Genomic DNA, 21,270 nt, shown 5'->3' with positions numbered 1-21,270 from the left:
TATCATGCTTCAAACAAAGATAGCAACTGTAAATTTTTGGTGAAGAATCAACAAGTGGAACACAATTGTGAAGTTGAACGAAATTTATTGGTTATTTTAAATTTTTGTGGAAATTCAAGAACTGAAAAGTGGGGCGTGCAATATTATTCGCCCCCTTTAACCTAATACTGTGTTGCGCCACCTTTTGCTGCAATTACAGCTGCAAGTCGCTTGGGGTATGTCTCTATCAGTTTTGTACATCGAAAGACTGAAATTCTTGCCCATTCTTCCTTGGCAAACAGCTCGAGCTCAGTGAGGTTTGATGAAGATCGTTTGTGAACAGCAGTTTTCAGCTCTTTCCACAGATTCTCGATTGGATTGAGGTCTGGACTTTGACTTGGCGATTCTAACACCTGGATACATTTATTTGTGAACCATTCCATTGTAGATTTGGCTTTATGTTTGGGATCATTGTCTTTTTGGAAGACAAATCTCCGTCCCAGTCTCAGGTCTTTTGCAGACTCCAACAGGTTTTCTTCAAGAATGGTCCTGTATTTGGCTCCATCCATTTTAACTATCTTCCCTGTCCCTGCTGAAGAAAAGCAGGCCCAAACCATGATGCTGCCACCACGTTTGACATTGGGGATGGGGTGTTCAGGGTGATGAGCTGTGTTGCCTTTACGCCAAACATATCGTTTGGCATTGTTGCCAAAAAGTTCGATTTTGGTTTCATCTGACCAGAGCACCTTCTTCCACATGTTTGGTGTGTCTCCCAGGTGGCTTGTTGCAAACTTTAAACGACACTTTTTATGGATATCTTTGAGAAATGGCTCTCTTTTTGCCTCTCTTCCATAAAGGCCAGATATGTGCAGTGTACGACTGATTGTTGCCCTATGGACAGACTATCCCACTTCAGCTGTAGATCTCTGCAGTTCATCCAGAGTGATCATCGGCCTCTTCGCTGCATCTATGATCAGTCTTCTCCTTGTTTGAGATGAAAATTTAGAGGGACGGCCGAGTCTTGGTAGATTTGCAGTGCTATGATACTCCTTCCATTTCAATATGATCGCTTGAACAGTGCTCTATGGGATGTTTAAAGTTTTGGAAATCATTTTGTATCCAAATCCGGCTTTAAACTTATCTACAACAGTATCCCGGACGTGCCTGTTGTGTTCCATGGTCTTCATAATGCTCTGTGCTTCCAACAGAACCCTGAGACTATCACAGAGCAGGTGCATTTATACGGAGACTTGATTACACACAGGTGGATTATATTTTATCATCATTAGTCATTTAGGACAACATTGGATCATTCAGAGATCCACAATGAACTTCTGGAGTGAGTTTGCTGCACTGAAAGTAAAGGGGTCGAATAATATTGCACGCCCCACTTTTCAGTTTTTGAATTTCCACAAAAATTTAAAATAACCAATAAATTTTGTTCAACTTCACAATTGTGTTCCACTTGTTGTTGAGTCTTCACCAAAAATTTACATTTGGTATCTTTATGTTTGAAGCATGATATGCGGGAAAATGTTGAAAAGTTCCAGGGAGCCGAATACTTTCGCAAGACACTGTATCGGCTAAATCTATGGGTCTTCTCACCACTGAGCGATGTTTGAACACATAGACTTACCATTAGTTGTGCCCATACAACTCTGTGCATGTGGATCATGAAGGTGCTCTGCACTTCAGAGTGGTGTTTTTCCAAACTGGTGGGGGACTCAGGACCACCAGGGTCCTCTCTGATGAGCAGCACTCATTTTATTACATGATAGTTACTCTTTAAGTCAAACAAGCAAGAGACAAATCCACCTGTGCCAACCTTTTTTCCAAAGACAGAATTAGTCTTACAGGTAATTCGGTTTCTAGGAACCTTCCACGACAGCCATATCGGAGGATGTCTCCCCGCCCTAATGGGGGACAGGAAATGCACAAGAGGTTAAATAACCCTCCCCTTCCTGCTACCTCCAGTGTTTTCTCTGTACACACTAGCATGTATAATTACCACCAAAGAGCAGGAATCGTCCAGTAAGCACCAGATAGGGAGGGAAATTAGTGCTGTCGTGGAAGGTTCCTAGAAACCGAAATACCGGTAAGACTAATTTTATTTTCTCTAGTCACCTTCCACGACAGCCATATTGGAGGAATACAAACAACTAATTTCTTAGGGAGGGACAACAGCCTGCAGAACACGTCTGCCAATCGTTAAATCCCTGTTGAAATTTAGTCTATAATGTCTGGTGAATGTATGGACAGACGACCAGGTGGCGGCTCTGCATATCTGCTCAGAAGATGCGTTCCCTCTTTCTGCCCACGATGTTGATACTGAACGAGTAGAGTGGGCTTTTAGAGACGTAGGAGGAGGAACATTCTGTGCCGCATAGGTGAGGCTGATAGCTTGCTTGATCCAATTCGCGATTTTATTTTTTGTCGCCTTTTTAACTTTATTCCGACCGGAAATTTGAATGAATAAATTCTGGTCAATCCTCCAACACTCTGTCTGCTGGAGGTAGAAGAAAACTACTTAACAGACATCGAGGCTGTGAAAGGCGTCTTCTTTCGTGTTGGAGGGGTTTGCACAGAAGGAAGGCAATACAATGTCTTGGAACCTATGGAAGTTCGAGACTACCTTAGGCATAAAGGAGGGATCTAACCTCAGGATGATGCTATCCGCCGTGATGGTTAAATATGGCTCCTGTATTGAAACGGCCTGCAATTCTCCTATGCGCCTTGCGGTAGTAATTGCCACCAGGAACACAGTTTTTAGCGTTAAGTTTTTCAGAGTCGTGGAAGACAGTGGTTCAAACGGCTCCCTGGTCAAGACCCTGAGAACTAGGTTCAAGTCCCAGGGGGGGACCTGACTACGGAGTCTGGGATGGATCCTAGATGCTGAGGTTATGAATCGCTTGATCCATCGTTGGTTTGCCAGATCTTGGTCGTAGAATGAACTAAGGGCTGACACCTGGACCTTTAAAGTACTAGGTGTGAGCCCCAGATCTAGGCCGTCTTGAAGAAACTCTAAGATCTGTGCGATATTAGGATGGAAGGGATCTGGAGCATTTGGGGAACAGCAAGATGAGAACTTCTTCCAAACCTTCCCGTAAATGGCGTTAGTCACTGGTTTCCTACATTTCTATAGAGTTTGGATTACTTTTTCGGATAGGCCTTTAGCCCTTAGAATTCAGGCTTCAGTAGCCAGGCCGCAAGGTTCATTTTGTGCGGGTCTGGGTGCAGTAGAGGGCCCTGGTGAAGATTGGCCCTCTGGGGCAGAAGCATTGGACCTTCCTGAGCCATGTTTCGTAGGGCTCCGTACCAACTTCTCCCTGGCCACAAGGGAGCTACTAGGATTGTAGTGATTTGCTCTGCCCGTATCTTCTTCAGTGTTCTCGCTATCATAGGAATCGGATGGAAGGCGTAAGCCAGATCAAACTGCCACGGATGGGAGAAGACATCTACTTCCCACACTCCATCAGTGGCACTGAGGGAAAAAGCGTTTCCACCTTTGTGTTTTGACCACTGTCAAAAAGGTCTACAATCGGGATTTCCCCACCTTGACACCAGAGACAAAAAACTGTTTGGTCTAGGCTCCATTCCCCAGGATGAACATCATTCCTGCTGAGGAAGTCTGCCTCCACATTGTCCAATGCCCTTAGATGTACTGCTGATATGGATGATTCTCTGCCCAAGAAAAAATTCTTGCAGCCACCAATTTTAGGTTGAAGAATTTCGTGCCTCCTTGGTATATATAGGAAGGAGAGAAGTCCGGCTTTCAGGATCGCGCTGTTCCAGTCCAAAGTTCACAAGGAGTTAATCCAAGGACCAAGCAGTGATTATAACTTTCTTTTTATTCCACAAAGTTTGTGGAATAAAAAGAAAGTTATAATCACTGCTTGGTCCTTGGATTAACTCCTTGTGAACTTTGGACTGGAACAGCGCGATCCTGAAAGCCGGACTTCTCTCCTTCCTATATATGCAATTCTAGTGACCGGCTGATTGCTGCAGTTCATCGGATCCTACCCATCTGTGCTTATGGTTGTTGTGTTCCACACAACTGAACCAGGTGAGTGGATCCATATCTGTGAAACGTTTATATCATTGGATAAGACCCTATTGTGCGCTTCTGTCTCCCCCTTTTTTATGTGCCTCCTTGGTGACGGATGTAAGACACAGTAGTCATATTGTCTGAGTAGATACGTACATGATGGTTTTGGACAAGAGTTGACACTGCCTTCAACGCTTCTACAGCTTTCAGTTCTCTCACATTTGAGGAGCTGGCTCTGACGTCTCTCAGGGTTCGTGCCCTCTGGTCTCTGAACTTGTAGACTCTCTAAACGAGGTTGAGCTGTCGTTCCCTGAGTAGAAAAGATGTTTGCTTTTCTGAGACCAGGAGTATCCCTAAGAACTTTTTCCTTGCAGAGGGATGAAGGTCTGATTTTTCCAGGCTGGGAATCCAGTCCAAGGACTGTAAAATTTCCAGTGATTTCTCTACGACCTGGTTCAGGCGATATATGGATGGAGCTATTATTAGAAGGTCATCTAGGTATGGGACAATGCAGATCCCCTGCTGGCGAATGAAGATCATTGCCTCTGCCATCACCTTGGTAAACACTCGAGGGGCTGATGATACCCCAAACGGCAGGACATTGAACTGGTAGTGGTTGACCTAGGACCCCTGGGACACCGCAAACCTGAGGAATCTCCTGTGGTCTGGATGAATCGGGACGTGATAGTAAGGCCTCTTTCACACATCAGGTTTTCGCCGTCAGGCGCGATCCGGCGCTTTTGACAGAAACCGGATCCGGCGAAATGCAATGCCGGATCCGGTTTCCCCCCCACTGACTTGCATTTGCGCCGGATCGCGCCGGATGGCCATGCGTTTCATCCGGTTTTCGCCGGATCCGGCAATGTGTCACGATCCGGCGTCTGGAAAAAACGACTACTGTAACGTTTTTTGTCTCCGGCGAAAAAGCCGGACACGCCGGATCCGGCGCGTCCGTCTTTTTTACACAATGAAAGCCTATGAGCGCCGCAATGCGCCTGATCCGGCGAAAGCCGGATCCGGTGGCCGGATCCGGTTTTTTTGGTCTGAGCATGCTCAGTAGCGCTGCCCACAAGACATATATAAAAGCAAGACAGTGGGACCCACAGCCACACCCAACATGCCACCCAAGAAATCAACCAAGCGCAGCAGGAGAAGGCAGGAGACCACTGCAGCACCATCAGCACCACCACCACCCCAAATGGAGCAGCAAATGGAACATGCTGAGGAGGGGAGGCCAGCAGCAGATGAGAGACGGTAATTATCAAATCCCCCATTCCTCCAAACTAGGGCTATTGAATATCAAGATATTCATTGGCCCTTTGTTTCTCTTTATTCAACAGCCGCCCAATAGATGCAGCAGCAGCAGCAGCAATGGCAGCAGCTGGAACACCACCCACAGGCATGGAGTGTGGCCACCAGGAAGACAGCACATCATCTTCTGGGAGCCCTCCCTCGCATCGTCAGCGTTTGACGGTAAGTTTTTATTTCCAAAATCCATCATCTCTGTAATATATGTCTATTCATTGCCTTTTATTTCAAAACAGGATTCACAAGATGAAGAGGAGCTCCCAGAAGAAGAAGGAAGGGGTGGACAGACACCTGGAGTGGGCTCACAATTGGTAAGTTTTTTGCATCAAACGCAGAAACACAACATCACACTACACACAACACATAGAAAACAATGTTCTGCAGACCACACACAGCAAACAAATGCCTACATCCAAAGACATAACATTTTTTGTTTTCTTCTCTAGTCTTCCCAATCTGGTGCTCGGCCAAGAGGTCCTCGCAGTGCCTCCCAGGGTTGTCGGCGACAGCAACGCGGCGGTCACCAGCGTGTAAGTATAAATATTTTTGCTTTGTTTTTTTGCACTTTTTATTTCATTTCTTTTGTGGAGGCTAATTATGTTATTTTTGTCTTTTTCTTTAACAGCCTTCACAGCGTGCTCCCGACTCTGACGGTGAGGATGGAGGACTCGATGTGGACCACCTCATCGATCTCGTCAGAGAAAGGGAGCCGCTCTGGAATATGGCTGACCGCCGCCACGCTGACCTTATCGTTACCCGACGACTCTGGGAGGAAATCTGTTCGCTCCTTGTGGGCCGCTGGGAGGACCTCGATGTTCGGGCCCAGATTAAAGAGCGTAGGTATATACAGTACCGGTTGCTTGATGTAAACCAGTGTTTCCCGAACTCCATTCCTCGTGGTCCCCACGGATCATGTGTTCAGGATTTCTATTTACTATGGAAATCCTGAAAACATGACCCCTGGGGACCATGAGGACTGGAGTTTGTGAAACACTGATGTTGTATACTAACCACTCCTTTCTCGTTTCAGGGAACAGAATTGTGAATCGGTGGCGGTCTGTGAGGGATCGTTTCAAGAAGGAGTTCAATAAAGAGATGCGGGCCCCGAGTGGATCTGGAGGACGCAGGAGCAAGTACAAGTACGCACAAGCCCTGTCGTTCCTCCGGGAAACAATGGTCACTAGAAGGTAAATATTACACACCACATGTGAAAAAAAAGTTAGATGTAACTTTTTTTTTTCAGCCAGGGCCATACCATGTCAGTATTTTAATTGTTTTTTTTTCTCTTTATTCCACAGCACGGTGAGCAGCACTCGGGAGCCTGCACGATTGGACCCTTCTGAGGCGATTACTGAGGAGACCGGCACCGAGGGACACTTCGACCGCCCCGGTACATCTGCACCTTCCCAGCCTTCCCACACATTCGACCCATCTGTCCCATCCACCAGCACAGGAGCATCGTGGCCGCCTACATTACATGAAGCTGCTGGTGAGGAGATCGCTTTCCCTTTACCCCACCCTTCTGCCCCTGCCACCTCTAGTACACCTGCGGGTACTGGGCGGCAGCGGCAGAGGGGTCAGGAAAAGAGTTATGCGCCAGAGTTCTTGCATCTGAATGCATCTTTCCAGAACTGTCTAAAAGTCTTGTCAGAGCAAATCTCCGCAGGCTTTCAGCAGATCAACTCCAGCATTCTGGAGGTGAAGACACTTCTGCAAACCATGCATTCAGAAGCAAGATCTTCGCCAAACCACACCTTTTTCAGGTCTGTTGTGGAGCGCATGGCAACACTATCTCCTACCCAGCAGATGCATGTAATGCATTCGTGCCACGGTGCTCTACAGCAGGTTACCTCCCAACCTCCACCTCCCACCACTGTAGTTCCTCCACCTGCACCCCCTCCAGCCACTTTCCATCCTCCCCCTCCTATTACATCTGCACCCCCTCCAGCCACTTTCCATCCTCCCCCTCCTATTACATCTGCACCCCCTCCAGCCACTTTCCATCCTCCCCCTCCTATTACATACCAGCAACCTTCCCAGTACCAGCAACCTCCCCAGTACCAGACATCTCCCCACTTCCAGCAACCTGCTCCGTACCAAACTCCTTCCCCGTACAACTTTCCATCAACATCATCTGCTCCTACAGTCCCTGCCCAACCTTCCACTCCACCGCCCACCACCTCTTCTGCCTCCCACATGTCCACCCATTCTGTATCTTTTTCCACACCATCACCTCTAACTGTTCCTTCCCCACCACGATCCCAGTCCTCTCTCCACACTCCCATTGTCGAAGCCCCTCCAGCAGTATTTCCACCCCACACTACACCGAGTTATAATGTTTTTTTTGTAATAAAAATGCCCATTTGGTTGGTTTCAAACCTTTATTAAAAAAGTTTTTTTAACTTTAAAAACAGTTTACACAAAAAAAAAATATTTTAAATAAAAGTTAAATTACACAGGTCAACGAAAAAAATTTTTTTTTCTGGTGTCCAAAATATTTTAATGAATTTGGGGTATTTTTGGGGTGCTGATTCTGAATATGTCATCAGTTTTGCCAGATTGGCTCAAGTTTTTGAGATTTTTGGTATCTTATTTATAGCACTTGTTGGTAAATGCGACGCATCATCTCATTAATTTCTTTGGATTAGTACTTGAACTGAGCAGTTCTCAATATAGTTTTGTGTTAATTAGTGTTCTAAAAGTTTGTTCATAGCTTGATTTTTGCACTAACTTTATGTTGTTGTCTGTTTTCCAGTGAAAAGCATGAACTCATCATGAAGAAGTTGTCTTAACGATCCAGACTCATTCTGTTACATTTGTGGTGAATATACACTGCCAAAACATAGAAGAAACATAACAGACTTCGTAAAAAAAGTGTATTTTGCCTATTTTGGGGTTATGCTTGGGGACCAAGACAAGTTTTGGGCACCACACATAGTGTGCAAAGCATGTATCGAATTATTACGAAAATGGAGCAAAGGACAAAGAAAAAGCTTCAAATTTGGTGTTCCAATGGTGTGGAGAGAGCCAAAAAATCATCATGATGACTGTTATTTCTGTGCAGTGCAAGTGCAAGGATTCAATAAGCATAAGAAACGAAAATGGGAGTAACATGGAATCTGCAAGAAGGCCTGTCCCTCATTGTGAAGATGTGCCTGTACCTGTGTTTACCATAAATAACAGTCATCATGATGATTTTTTGGCTCTCTCCACACCATTGGAACACCAAATTTGAAGCTTTTTCTTTGTCCTTTGCTCCATTTTCGTAATAATTCGATACATGCTTTGCACACTATGTGTGGTGCCCAAAACTTGTCTTGGTCCCCAAGCATAACCCCAAAATAGGCAAAATACACTTTTTTTACGAAGTCTGTTATGTTTCTTCTATGTTTTGGCAGTGTGTATTCACCACAAATGTAACAGAATGAGTCTGGATCGTTAAGACAACTTCTTCTTGATGAGTTCATGCTTTTCACTGGAAAACAGACAACAACATAAAGTTAGTGCAAAAATCAAGCTATGAACAAACTTTTAGAACACTAATTAACACAAAACTATATTGAGAACTGCTCAGTTCAAGTACTAATCCAAAGAAATTAATGAGATGATGCGTCGCATTTACCAACAAGTGCTATAAATAAGATACCAAAAATCTCAAAAACTTGAGCCAATCTGGCAAAACTGATGACATATTCAGAATCAGCACCCCAAAAATACCCTAAATTCGATGAAATATCTTTGGCACCAAAAATGCTGTTGACCAGTGTTATTGTTTACACTGGTTGTCGGTCATTTCTCTCTGCGGCGAAATATGTTTAAAAAAAAGGTTAAATACAGGGTATTTAAAAGGTAAAAAGGTATTCAAAACCAGGTATATAACTGTGGGTAAATTTTAGCTTTTTGCCACAGTTGTGTTCCTGGTTGTGTTTGAAGCAAAGTATTTCACCTGAAAAGTTGTGTTTATTGTTGGTGATTTCCTAACAATGTACACAACTTTTGTTAAAAGGTGAAATACTTTGCATAAAACACAACCAGGTACACACCTGTGGCCTAAAGCTAAAAATAGTAAGACCATGACAAGATAGCCAACTTTGGTTGGCAAAGGTATATACTGTTGGTCCAGAAGGTACACAAGTTTGGTTAGGGCACAAATCTTTCACACTCTGTCATCCTGCCAGTGTACTCTGCCTTGAGGTGACATAAAGTATAGTGCAAAATTGTCCCTCATTACTGAAACCGTCACAGAACTTCTAGTGGTAATATTTCCAATGACAACATCCATCTTCGCCAGTAACTTGCTCTTCTCTCCAACCTGCACTTTCTCCTCTACAACCTGTCAAAGAAGGGCTGTAGGAACATGCTATATATAGTTTTCCAGTAGCCAATCCCGTTCGGAAGGCCACAAGGGTCAATTTTAAAAACCAGATCCGGCGTAATCCGTCGAAAAACGGATAGAAAAACGGATGAACCGGATGAGACGGATCCGGTTTTGTCTGTCAAGAACAAGACGGATCCGGCAGAAAACCGGATCCGGCACATCAGGTTTTACAAAACATTTGCCGGATCCGGCATTCCGGCACGACGCCGGATCGCGCCTGACGCCGAAAACCTGATGTGTGAAAGTAGCCTAAGCGTCCTTCAGGTTTATAGTGGCCATCACCCAATTTTGTCCTATGAGGGGGATTGCTGATTTGACCGACTCCATCTTGAATAGTCTGTACTTCACCACTCGGTTCAAGAGCTTTAGGTTTATTATAACCCTGTGCTTCCCTAAGGGTTTTACAATTACGAAGAGGCGAGAGTAGTGGCCTCTGCCTATCTCCTGTTGTGGAACTGGGGAGATCGCTCTTGCTTGCAGAAGTGTTTTTATGTCTGACAGCAAGGATCTTTGGAGGTGCGCCTGTAGGGAGGTTATTCTCAGGCATTGAGGGGGAGGACTCTCGAATTCCAATCTCAGTCCGTCGCGAATGGTGTGAAGAACTCATTGGTTTGAGGTTATGGACTGCCATTGATCTATGAAATTTGAGAGTCGGCCCCCGACCGGAATACTGTCATTGTCAGTAGGGATTTGTTGTTGCTGGGGGGGCCAGAATATTTCTGCCCTTACCTCCTTTCGGATAACTCCATTGGCCCGTTTTGCCCTTCCCTTTGAAATCTCTCTGGGAGGGCTGGTCACTGGGGGGGGGGGGGGGGGGGGGGATGGAAAAATCGTTTCCTAGGTTTCTTTTGTTCTGGAAGCGACTTCTTATCTGTGGCTTTCTTCAGGATATCATCCAGAGCTGGGCCAAATACATAATTCCCCTAGAAGGGAATCGCACAGAGTTTTGTTTTTGCACCAAAAAAGAAAACGGATGGCACTCACCGGTTACAATCTTCTTTATTCCAATACTTTAAAACATCGGCATAGGGAGGAAGGGAGCGGGAGTGGAAATGACAGCCGTTTCGGGCTGCAGTAGCGCTTCTACTGGTCCCACACCAGTAGAGTTTTGTTTTTGACGTAAAGTCTCCTCCCCAAGATTTCAGCCACAGTGTTCTTCTGGCTGAGTTGGAGACGACTGCAGACTTTGCTGCTGCTCGTATGGATTCCGCAGAAGCATCAGCTAGGAACCCTATTGCTTTTTGTAATAAGGGAAGAGAGTCAAGGATTTCTTCCCTGGAGGCCCCTTGAGGTGGTCCTCCAGCATACGCAGCCAGCGAAATAGGGACCTGGCTTCACATGCAGAGGCTATATTGGCCTTAAGCAGGGTTGTGGAGGCATCCCAGGATTTCCCGATTTCCTCTCCGTTTTCCGATGCATGGGATCCTTGAGCTGAGATGAATCTTTGAATGGAAGAGCCGTTCTCTTAGTCATCCTGGACACCTGGATGTCCACTTTAGGGACCTCCCATAGGGAGCAATCTCCTTCTAAGGGAAACCGATTCCTCAGATCTGAGGGGACACTAAGCCCTTTCTCGGGGAGGGCCCATTCCTGCATAACCAGGTTTCGGATGTTTTCGTGAATGGGAAACCCCTTTTGGCTTTCGTTCCCCCAACATTTCATCCTGAATAGAGCATTCCACTTCCGCCTCCTCCAATCCCATAGTGCCCCTTACCATACTAACTAAATCCCCCATGTCCTCAGACGAGAAGTAGTATTTTTTGTCATCGGGTTTGGGGGTGGAAGTGGAACTCTCATTTTCCCATGCATCCTCTAAGTTAGAGGTATCAATTTTGCCCGAGTCCGAGTCAGATTCCACAGGGGCTGCCTTCCTTTTCCTAGCAGAAGGGGGCTGCGGCGTCGGGGTCTGGGCAACAGCCATCATAGAAGTTTGGACTTCTTATTTGATGAGGGTTTTTATACTGTCCAGTAGGGAGGGCTGCTTTGCACGTATTACATCAACCGTGCAGGGCTGACATAGCTTCTTCCTATATGCCGAACTAAGTTTGGTACCACACACACACACACACACACACACTTGCGGCTCGGTTTCTTTATAGGGTCAGGGGCCTTGTCTCCCTAAAACAGAGAGAAAAGGCATACTAAGTCACCTCAGGGACCACTTGGACAGAATAAAGGGGGACCCACCCCGCTACTAACAGTAGGAGGGTGAATGCTGGGCTCCGCAGAAGCAGATCGTGAGGGCTTATCGCCGTCCATGGTCAGTCTGTCACAGTCACCAGTACAGAAATGGCCTTACCTGGACGCACCCAGACCAGGGTTTTAATAGCCAAGGTCCACCAGCTTGTACCGTGCTCCTCCTCCCCTGGTCCACAGGTGGGGGTCATTGTAATCACCCCTCCTCATAGCTGATTCTGCAGCTGCAGCGGCCGTCCCGTTCCCCCCACCCCGTCTGGGGTTGCTGACTCCGCCCCTTGACCCGGTCCAGCCTCTTGTTTAGCGGCCGGTCGGTGTGATGCTGGGGGGTCAGTGGAGCCACTGACGGGGGCCCGAGATGCTAATGGTGGCCCGGTAATACCGGCCGCATAAGAGTTTCATCCGGGAACGTAGGAGGGAGGCCAAACCGGAAGTTCGGCGCCGATCCCTCCGTCACTTCCGATGCGCGCGTGCGCCTGCCGCATGGGAAGGAGGACGCCGGGGAGCTCACAGAGAACCCCGGCCGCACATCATCACTTTGCTTTACCCCGCAAAGGGGCGCAGGAGAGGCGGACAGGGGTCCCGAGTCTCGCCGAAGCAGAGACTGGAGCAGCCCCCGATCGTCGGCCACCCGGCTTCTGGTAACCAACATAGTGCCTCCGGTCGCCGGCCACGGCAGCACTATCGAACCTCTTCATGCCCCATAGGGGACAGGAAAAGCACTGGAGGTAGCAGGAAGGGGAGGGTTATTTAACCTCTTGTGCATTTTCTGTCCCCCATTAGGGTGGGGAGACATCCTCCGATATGGCTGTCGTGGAAGGTGACTAGAGAAAAACTAATTTTCACTTTCTAGATGGAGAGGGGGAATATACTGACACCTCGCAGAAAACACACAGGGAGTATTTTTTACCATGTGGACAGCAAATAAGCAGTGGTAGTCTCCTGGGGGGAATATGATAGATCAATGGAAATGCCAACACTCTCAATTTTCACAAGACCTAATACAGGAAAAATGTCTCCGTTTTTGCACATGGCATTTTTATGGTGCGGCTTTGAATTAGGATTGAACTGTTTAGAGACATAAATTCAATTCCATAGATCTTATGGATGAAATCAAAGATCCATCAAAGTTAAATCTAAGGAATGGAAAAGAATGTGAATAAATTAAAGTACCGTAAATGAGTAAATGTTCAGAAACTTTGGGACCCTTTTGTTGATCCAGAGAAAAGGTAAAAAAATAAACAAAGACCATAAAAACCTGCAAGGCATGAACGAGTCTGCCCCTTCAAAAAAGCTACATTTCCGCTTCTGTTCCCAAGTCACGATCAAACTGTATCATCATTCAGAGCATGAATTTTTATATTGTCATAAATATTTACTTCCAAAAAATGCTCTTTTTTTTCCCCTAAAGCTTTACTTTGTTTTTTAACCATCGGCTTTTCCCGCGTGACCAGCTCCTGAGGTCAGACGTTCCCTGGATCTCATGGTAATAAAAAAAATTTAACCTCCTCTGGAGACTGAACCTCTTTTCACATGAAATGTCCTTTTGTTTTTTGAGTGAATTGCACACATCAGTTTTGCCCCAGATTTTGTTTACAGGTCATTTAGATACTTATATACAAGTTAAAGGGGGTGTCCACTATTGGTGCCGATAAAATAAAAAACACTCATACTCCCCTCCCGTGCCGATGCTGTTCCAGCTGTGTCGGCGCTCGTGTTAACGGGGCTCTCATGCGGTTGTGGTGACACGTGACCCCTGAGCCCAGTCAGTGGCGGCTTCACTGTCCCAGCCTTCAGGCGTGTTGAACATCAGCAGGAAGCCAGGGCTGCAGCTGATCTCTGACTTCCTGTTGATGTTCGATTTGTCAGAAGGCGGAGACAGTGAAGCTGATTGGGCGCCGGGGTCACATGTCACAACAATCGCACGAGAGCCCCTGGAACACGATTGCTGACACTGCTAGAACAGCACTGACACAGGAAATTAGTATAAGTGTTTTTATTTTATCGGCACCAAACATTCAGATCGAGAAGGGGTTGTGCTAGCAGTCGTGTATCGCTTAGGTCTAATTCACAATTTTTTTCTACATATCAAAAGGAGGACGCTATACCCAATCTATGTCATATGTTTCCACATAACCATGAGGAAATCCCAAGTGTGGGGACGCCCAATATGTTGCAAGAATGTTCTCAGACGTCCAGTCTAGCACAAGCTTTTCATGCAGTATAAGTTTTCGTCTGAATGCTACCTTAGCCATGGATCCCTCAGTCCCTTTTTAGCCAGCTTCTTCTGGACATCTTCCAGAGGTGTTCCCTCTATTTTCCATCGCCTGTAATCTGGAATGGGAATCTTCTCATGCCCGTGGTGTTCATGTCCGTGGCCCATACCTGTGAAAGATATAGATTTACGTGATATTTCCATCAACAATTCAGGAGTGGATGGCATCAGATAAACCCCCCATGGCTCTATTATGCAAGTAACGGACATACCGTTAGGATTCTGCTAACTGGCAAGCCAAGTCACCATCATGTGTCCGCACACAAGCTTCGTATTTCCAGTCAGATGCCACTAAGCTCATCTTCCTGGTTCTCACAATAATAATAATAATAATAATAATAATAATAATAATAATAAAGAGAAGCTAGCTGGCACATGACCACAAATATACAGATTACATATGAAAAGTCACACGACTACTGCAAAGACTATAGATTACGCAGTGTTATGATTCAACATCAAATGGGTAGACACAGTCCCTGACAAAATGTACGCCCGGCTAGGAAAATAAGCGTTTCCTGGTGTCTTATACAAAACAGCTTTTATATGTAACACATGGGATGAAGTGCAAGTTCTGTTTAATACAGAGTATAATGTCTGCCATCTGCTGGCCACCTAATGTAGTAACCTGATTATATTGCAGAACTGATTAACCCCTTCTGGCCTTAAAGAGCACCTTTCAAGAAATTTTTCATGTTGATCTGGACACAGGATGCAAAAGTGGCTGCAGAGTGAAATACATTTTTTATTTTATCTCTGTTGTGGAAATAATAGCAATCAAAGTATTTGGCACCTAATGAGTTAATTTTCAGTAAGTCCAAGTGGGTGTTTTCAGATTTTTCACTGGTGATGTGTGCTTCTTCTCCCTGTATGATGGTGACCATGACCAATCATATGCAGGCAACAGCACTCAAACAAAAGAACATCTCCCCACAATAGATTAGAGCAGGATTGTCAGTGTGTGAGATGCATGGATACAGCCTGATCTCCTGGTCTAACCTCCTGCATGAGACGAGTGGGGGGAGGAAGTACAGCTGTGCCACATTAGAGAACCTTCTATCCTTTCTCCTCCTCTCACAGCACTGTCAGTTCTGCTGTACTGTCCCTCCCCCACACTGCCTGGATGGAGCTGAGAGCTTGAAGGGGGTTTTCCCATGAAACAAAATTAATTTTAAAGTTGATTTTAATCAATACATCTTAGAATAATGATAATTTCCACACTTGGATGTATTTTTTTTTTTTTTTTTAAATGTCCCTATGCTGAGATAATCTTATAAATGTGCCCTGCTGTGTACTGTGTAGTGACTGTGTCTGACCGTGCAGGAATATGGTCTGATCACACCACAGATCCTGGGCAGGGGAGGATGCAATAGAGGATACAAATAGGACAGCAAAGGATAGCGAATAATTATTTGAGGTAAAACATTTCTTAAAAACAGACAGGGAAATGCTTTACCTCACAAAAAGAACCAGCTGTGATCCCGTACTATCCTGTCAGTATACGCTCTTTTATCCCTATACAGTCAGACACAGCCAATACACAGCAAGAGCACATGTATAAGATTATCTCAGCACAAAAACATTTTATTTAAACACATCCAATTGTGGAAATCTATTCATTAAATTAACTATGATCATGGGACAACTCCTTTAAAGTGCCATTATCACACTTGGGGTGGAGTCAGACGGCCGTATTGCTCTCGCAATCCTCGGACTGGCCGTCAGCACTCCTGATCTGAGCGTGACACTATGCATTTCTATGCAGCTGTCACACTTGGGTCAGGAGAGCTGACGGCCAGTCCGAGGATTGCGATGTGATCCTTGCGCAAGTAATTCAGCAGCCTAACTTCACCATAATACCTGTTATGCTCAACTTATTCTGGCTTTGCAGTGAGATCAGAGCAGGGTCTCATTCCATCTCAACACAGGAGTAGTCCAGAACAGACAGATTTTTCATCTGTGATATATAACGACTACTCCATCTGCAGTGAGGTCAGGGCCAAGTTGCTTGGGCACAGCAGATATAAGTGTGGTTACTCACTTCTCCGGACAGGCAGTGTGGTGGAAGTGCAGAACAGCAGAGGTGAAGGCTGATGCGGATAGGTGAGGGATGAGAACAAGCACGATGCAAGGTCTCATTCAGATGTTCGTTTTTCATGTAGGTGTTCTATATGAGGTTTTCACGAACAGATCATGTACCCTGTAACCCCTTCACAACCAGGCGATTTTTCATTTTTTTCCTCCCCTTTTTCCAAAACCAGCCCTTTTTAAATTTTTCCATCCACATAGTCATATGAGGGCTTGTTGTTCCTGGAGGAGTTGTAGTTTTGAATGACACCATTCATTTTATCATGTGATGCACTGGAAAGCAGGAAAAAAAAAAGTCGAAGTGCATTGAATTTGCAAAAAAAAAAAGTGCAATTTTCCAATTTTTTAAAAAATTTACTATGTTCACTATATGGTAAAATTGACCTGACAATAATGATTCTCCATTACACAGATACCAAACATGTATAGGTTTTTTTTTATTATTTAAATGGTGACATTTTCTTGGAAAACTGTAAAAAAACCAAAAAAAACCAAAAACATTTTTCTTGTATTGCCATATTCTGAGACCTTTAACACTTCCAATTTTTATGATCGGAGGCTGTGTGAGGGCTTATTTTTGACGCCCTGAGCTGACATTTTGACGCATACCAATTTTTGGTTGATGCCATAAGAGGTGATCAAAACATTGTATTTTATTGCAATGTTGCAGAGAGCAAAATATGGTAATTCTGGCGCTCTGATCTTTTTTTCTTACTATACCATTTACAGATCAGATTAATTTAATATTTTGATATACTGGACGTTTATGAACACAGCAATACCAAATGTTCGTTTTTTATTTTTAATGAGGCAACACTTTTTTTTATATATTTTTTTACTTTTTACTGTATTTCTCTGTAGTCTCTTTAGGGGACTTGAAGCTGCTATCGTCTGATTGCACGTGTTATACATTTCAGTGCATCAGAATTGCTATGTGCCGCTAAAATCATAACCTTCTATGAACGCTAGCTTTCACAGGAGTATCGCAATGATAGGTACAAGTGCCATCAACGCCCCGAAATCAAAGGCTTATCAACGAGTGCGTGAAATTACGTGTCCCCTGTCGGCAAGTGTTAAATGCCGCTGTCAGAGATTGACAGTGAGATTTAACAGGTTAACAGCTGTGGGCGGAGCTACGCTCCATCTTCGGCTGTTAAGAGGCACATTATGGATGATTAAATCAGCCATCATCGTCCGGGAAAGATAGGGCTTGATGTGTGAGCCCGCATCAAAGTCAGGGACACGACCTTTGACGTACATGTACATCAAAGGTCATGAAGGGGTTAAAGTCTGTGGTGCTATTTGCATGTCCATGTTTTTTGCAGACTGTGTGTCTGCAAAAATATCACAGAGACATCCATTTTTATCAGTATCAAAAGTGTCAATACAAGTGTGTGGGTCAGACAAAATCCCAAACAGATGAGAAACTGGGTCTGAGCAGAAAAAGTAAATTAATGTGCATGCAAAATGTAATTGCATATGAACACATGACCTTTACACAGAGAAAACCAAAAGCAAAACACAAAACAAATATCCTGGAATAAAAAAGTAAAAAAAATTGCAAAAATTGCATGAAGGTAGTAATAATAGTAATAATAAGGGTATTTAGTGAACATAATTTTGATCAAAATCCCAAACAGCACAGAGATGGCATGACTGTACAGTCCATGTGCGGTTTGTGATTCTGTGTGTAGCAGTTGCTATACACAGGAGGGAGATGAGAGCGCATACAATGACACTGTGGCTTAATACTGCACAGCCAGCAATTTCACAATGTCCAATCCACGTTATCAGTGCATGGAATCCTCCAGGCTGGGCCTCCTGGACATGCAGCATATGAGAAAGGTTTCATCCAGCAAAAATCCTTGATTAAATAAAAATCATGTTTATTATGGCACTTAGGCTGGTTTCACATTAGCGTTTTTTAGAGCTGCGCTTTGTGCGCATACATGCGCATGCGTCCTGCGCCCCTATCTTTAACATGGGGGCGCATGGTTTAGCATATGCATGCGTTCGTATGCGTTTTTGTGCGCATGCGTTTTTTGTAGTGTGCGCCTAGGAGCGCCGGACGCAACCTGTTGCATTTTGGGCTGTCCGACCTGTCTCAAAAAAACACATGCGCACTCTTGCAGACGGAATGCGGCAAAAAAATCACATTACAGTCTATGGATATGCGCACGCCTGCGTTTAAAATCGCATGCGTTTTAAGAGTTAACATGGCTAGAAACTTGTTAAAACGCATGCGCCTAAAAAAAGCAAATACATACAAAACGCATGATGCATTTTTTGCATGCGATTCTATTGCACACGAAGCACAGCGCTAAAAAACGCTAATGTGAAACTAGCCTTACTCCATTAAAGAAAAAAAAAAAAAACAATATAAAAAGAGAGCACATATAACCCTTACACGTTCCAGACTAGCACTAATCCTTATTTATAGCCTATGAATAAATAAGGACTAGTGCTAGTATGGAGTAAGCTGTATAATAAATTTGATTTTTATTTCATTGAGCATTTTTTCTATTCGGTGCCGGATGAAATATTTCAACCCATCCCCGTTTCTCACAGCTGTAGCTGGGCTTGATCTTTGAAAACAAGTTGCATTTGTCCATGGCACCATCTGGGGTACATATAGTATTTCATTTGGGAAAAATGTATAAAAAAAAAAATGCAATCCTGGTGCTGCCTTATGACAATTCAAATTGTATTAGCTTTACTCTGTGAGTCAGTGCGATTAGGACGACACCAAATTTATAACTCCTTTATTTTATGTTTTATTAACGTTGTACAATAAATGCTCTGTTTGAATTACATTTTTGTTTTGTGTCGCCATATTGCGAGAGCCATCAGTTTCACATCCCCCCCCCCCCCCATCAACAGAGCCGTATTGGGGCTTATTTTGTGAGTGACAAGATATGGGGGTTTTGGCCTTATTTTGGGGAACATAAGGCTTTTTTTTTTTTTTTTAATTTGTTTATTGAACCTCAGGGCACAAAGAATGTACAACACACACAATGGCTTATGATAACAAGTGTTATACATAGCACACGTGTTTCCGTCCATTGTAAAATATTATGCAGAGAAATTGCACACTCTTATAAACAAGGTAATATGTACATATCCTTCCAAGCATACATGAAGGATAATTGCCTATACAATGCATTCTCCAGCATGTATTTCAATCCAATTTCACAAACCTTGTCATATCACTCAAATAAAATCTAACTAAAATTCTTAAACTACAACTACCACTACATTAACTGAAATCTACTATTTCCGCAGCCTGGTTTCCTATATCATATTATGTCGCGTGTGAGGTCTCAACCTTGCAAAGTGAGGTGAGAGGAATTCCACCTCTCCCAAATCTTTTCAAATTTACCCGGGCATCCCCTATTTTGGTATAGCGTGCGCTCATATGGAACAATCGAATTTACCAACTCGATCCAAAATCTAAGGGAAGGACATGAACCCCCCATCCACCGCAATGCCAGCACCTTCCGTGCCATAAACAGCGTCTCACGTAGGAAGATCCCAGTATAGCGATCCCAAGTCTCCTCCTCCCATACCCCAAACAAGCAGACCAATGGCTCTAGAGGGACAGGGGCCCGCACCAAGGATGTCAGTAGTGTAGTCACCTCTTTCCAGTAGTGTAAGATAATGGGACACTGCCACACCATATGAATAAAATCAGCATCTGGCGAGTGACATCGTATACATTCTGATGATTGAAGCCGGCCCATCCTAAAAAGTCGCACCGGAGTCAAATACGATTTCTTTTTGGTGATCCCTGCTTTTTTGGTCAGTAGCTTTTCTACATGTATATGGTACTATTTTCTTGCTGACTGCAGGAGGATCCCACTATTGTATTTGGTGGTGCCCTCCTTGGTTTCACTATTATAGATGGTGATACTCCAGTCGGAGACTCTAGAATCTCCTCCCACTCCTCTCTTTGCGCATTAGGGATGAGTCGTTCCCACTTCTTAATAGAGCTTATGGCCGATTCTGCCCCTACCGACAGCATGTATGTATATAAAGAGGATATGAGACCCTGGGGACCCTGCGAATTAAGGATTCCTACCAGAGGTAAAGATGAAATAGTATGGTCCACACCCCCATCCCTCATATGTGATTGAAGAGCCGATCTCAGCTGCAGATAGCGAAAAAATTGAGATTTCGGAATATCATGTGTGGCCTGTAATTGTTCAAAAGACTTCAAGATCCCCTGGTCATACAAGTCTCCCAGTGAAGAGACGCCACTTTGAGTCCAAAAAGCTTTGGATGGGTGACCCAGCAACCCCAGAAAATAGTTATTATTCCACAGGGGCATCTCAGCCATAAAATCTTTAAACCCTATTACGTTCTTGATTTGTTTCCATATTAATCGTGCCAGCCGGAGCAGGGGCAACAGACGTGGGACATTAGTTTTCTCCAACTCCAGGAAAGGCTACTTTCACACTAGCGTCGTGTGACGGACGTCGCACTGCGTCGTGCCGACGCACGTTGTGAAAGTTTTGTACAACGGGGGCAGCGGATGCAGTTTTTCAACACATCCGCTGCCCCATTGTAATGTCCAGGGAGGAAGGGGCGGAGTTTCGGCCGCGAATGCGCGGTGAAAAATGGCGGACACGACGCACAAAAAAAAGTTACATGTAACGTTTTTGTGTGCGTCGCGGCCGCCAAAACACGGCGCATCCATCGCACGACGGATGCGACGTGTGGCCATACGTCGCAATGCGTCGCTAATGCAAGTCTATGGAGAAAAACGCATCCTGCGGGCAACTTTGCAGGATGCGTTTTTTTCTCCAAAACGACACATTGCAACGTACGTCACACAACGCTAGTATGAAAGTAGCCAAACCTAATGGGCAATCCGCTTGTGCAGCGTGGAGCAGGTGACTTTAAGAATTAGGGAGGCAATTGCCCGGCATCCATTTACATAAAGCTTTAGCCTGTCCAGCCAAGTAGTATAGGAAAAAAATCTGGCAACGTAGCCCCGCCTCC

At 44.7% G+C, this 21,270-nt stretch overlaps 1 protein-coding gene across 1 annotated transcript in view; it reads right to left on the bottom strand.

The window, feature by feature from the left end:
• The window catches only part of NDUFB3 (NADH:ubiquinone oxidoreductase subunit B3), a 43,520-nt gene that overhangs the window by 6,878 nt on the left and 15,372 nt on the right, over positions 1–21,270 (bottom strand). Inside the window, exon 2 of the mRNA XM_073551474.1 lies at positions 14,153–14,291. Coding sequence (XP_073407575.1) covers positions 14,153–14,289 — 137 coding nt within the window. The 5' untranslated portion in view covers positions 14,290–14,291. The remainder of the gene's footprint in view (positions 1–14,152; positions 14,292–21,270) is intronic.

Source organism: Dendrobates tinctorius, unplaced genomic scaffold (genome assembly GCF_039654945.1).
Source record: "Dendrobates tinctorius isolate UK_male_01 unplaced genomic scaffold, ASM3965494v1 ptg000177l, whole genome shotgun sequence".
Taxonomy (NCBI): Eukaryota; Metazoa; Chordata; class Amphibia; order Anura; family Dendrobatidae; genus Dendrobates; species Dendrobates tinctorius.
Note: the sequence above shows the minus strand (reverse complement) of the source record. Positions and strands in the feature narration are given on the sequence as shown.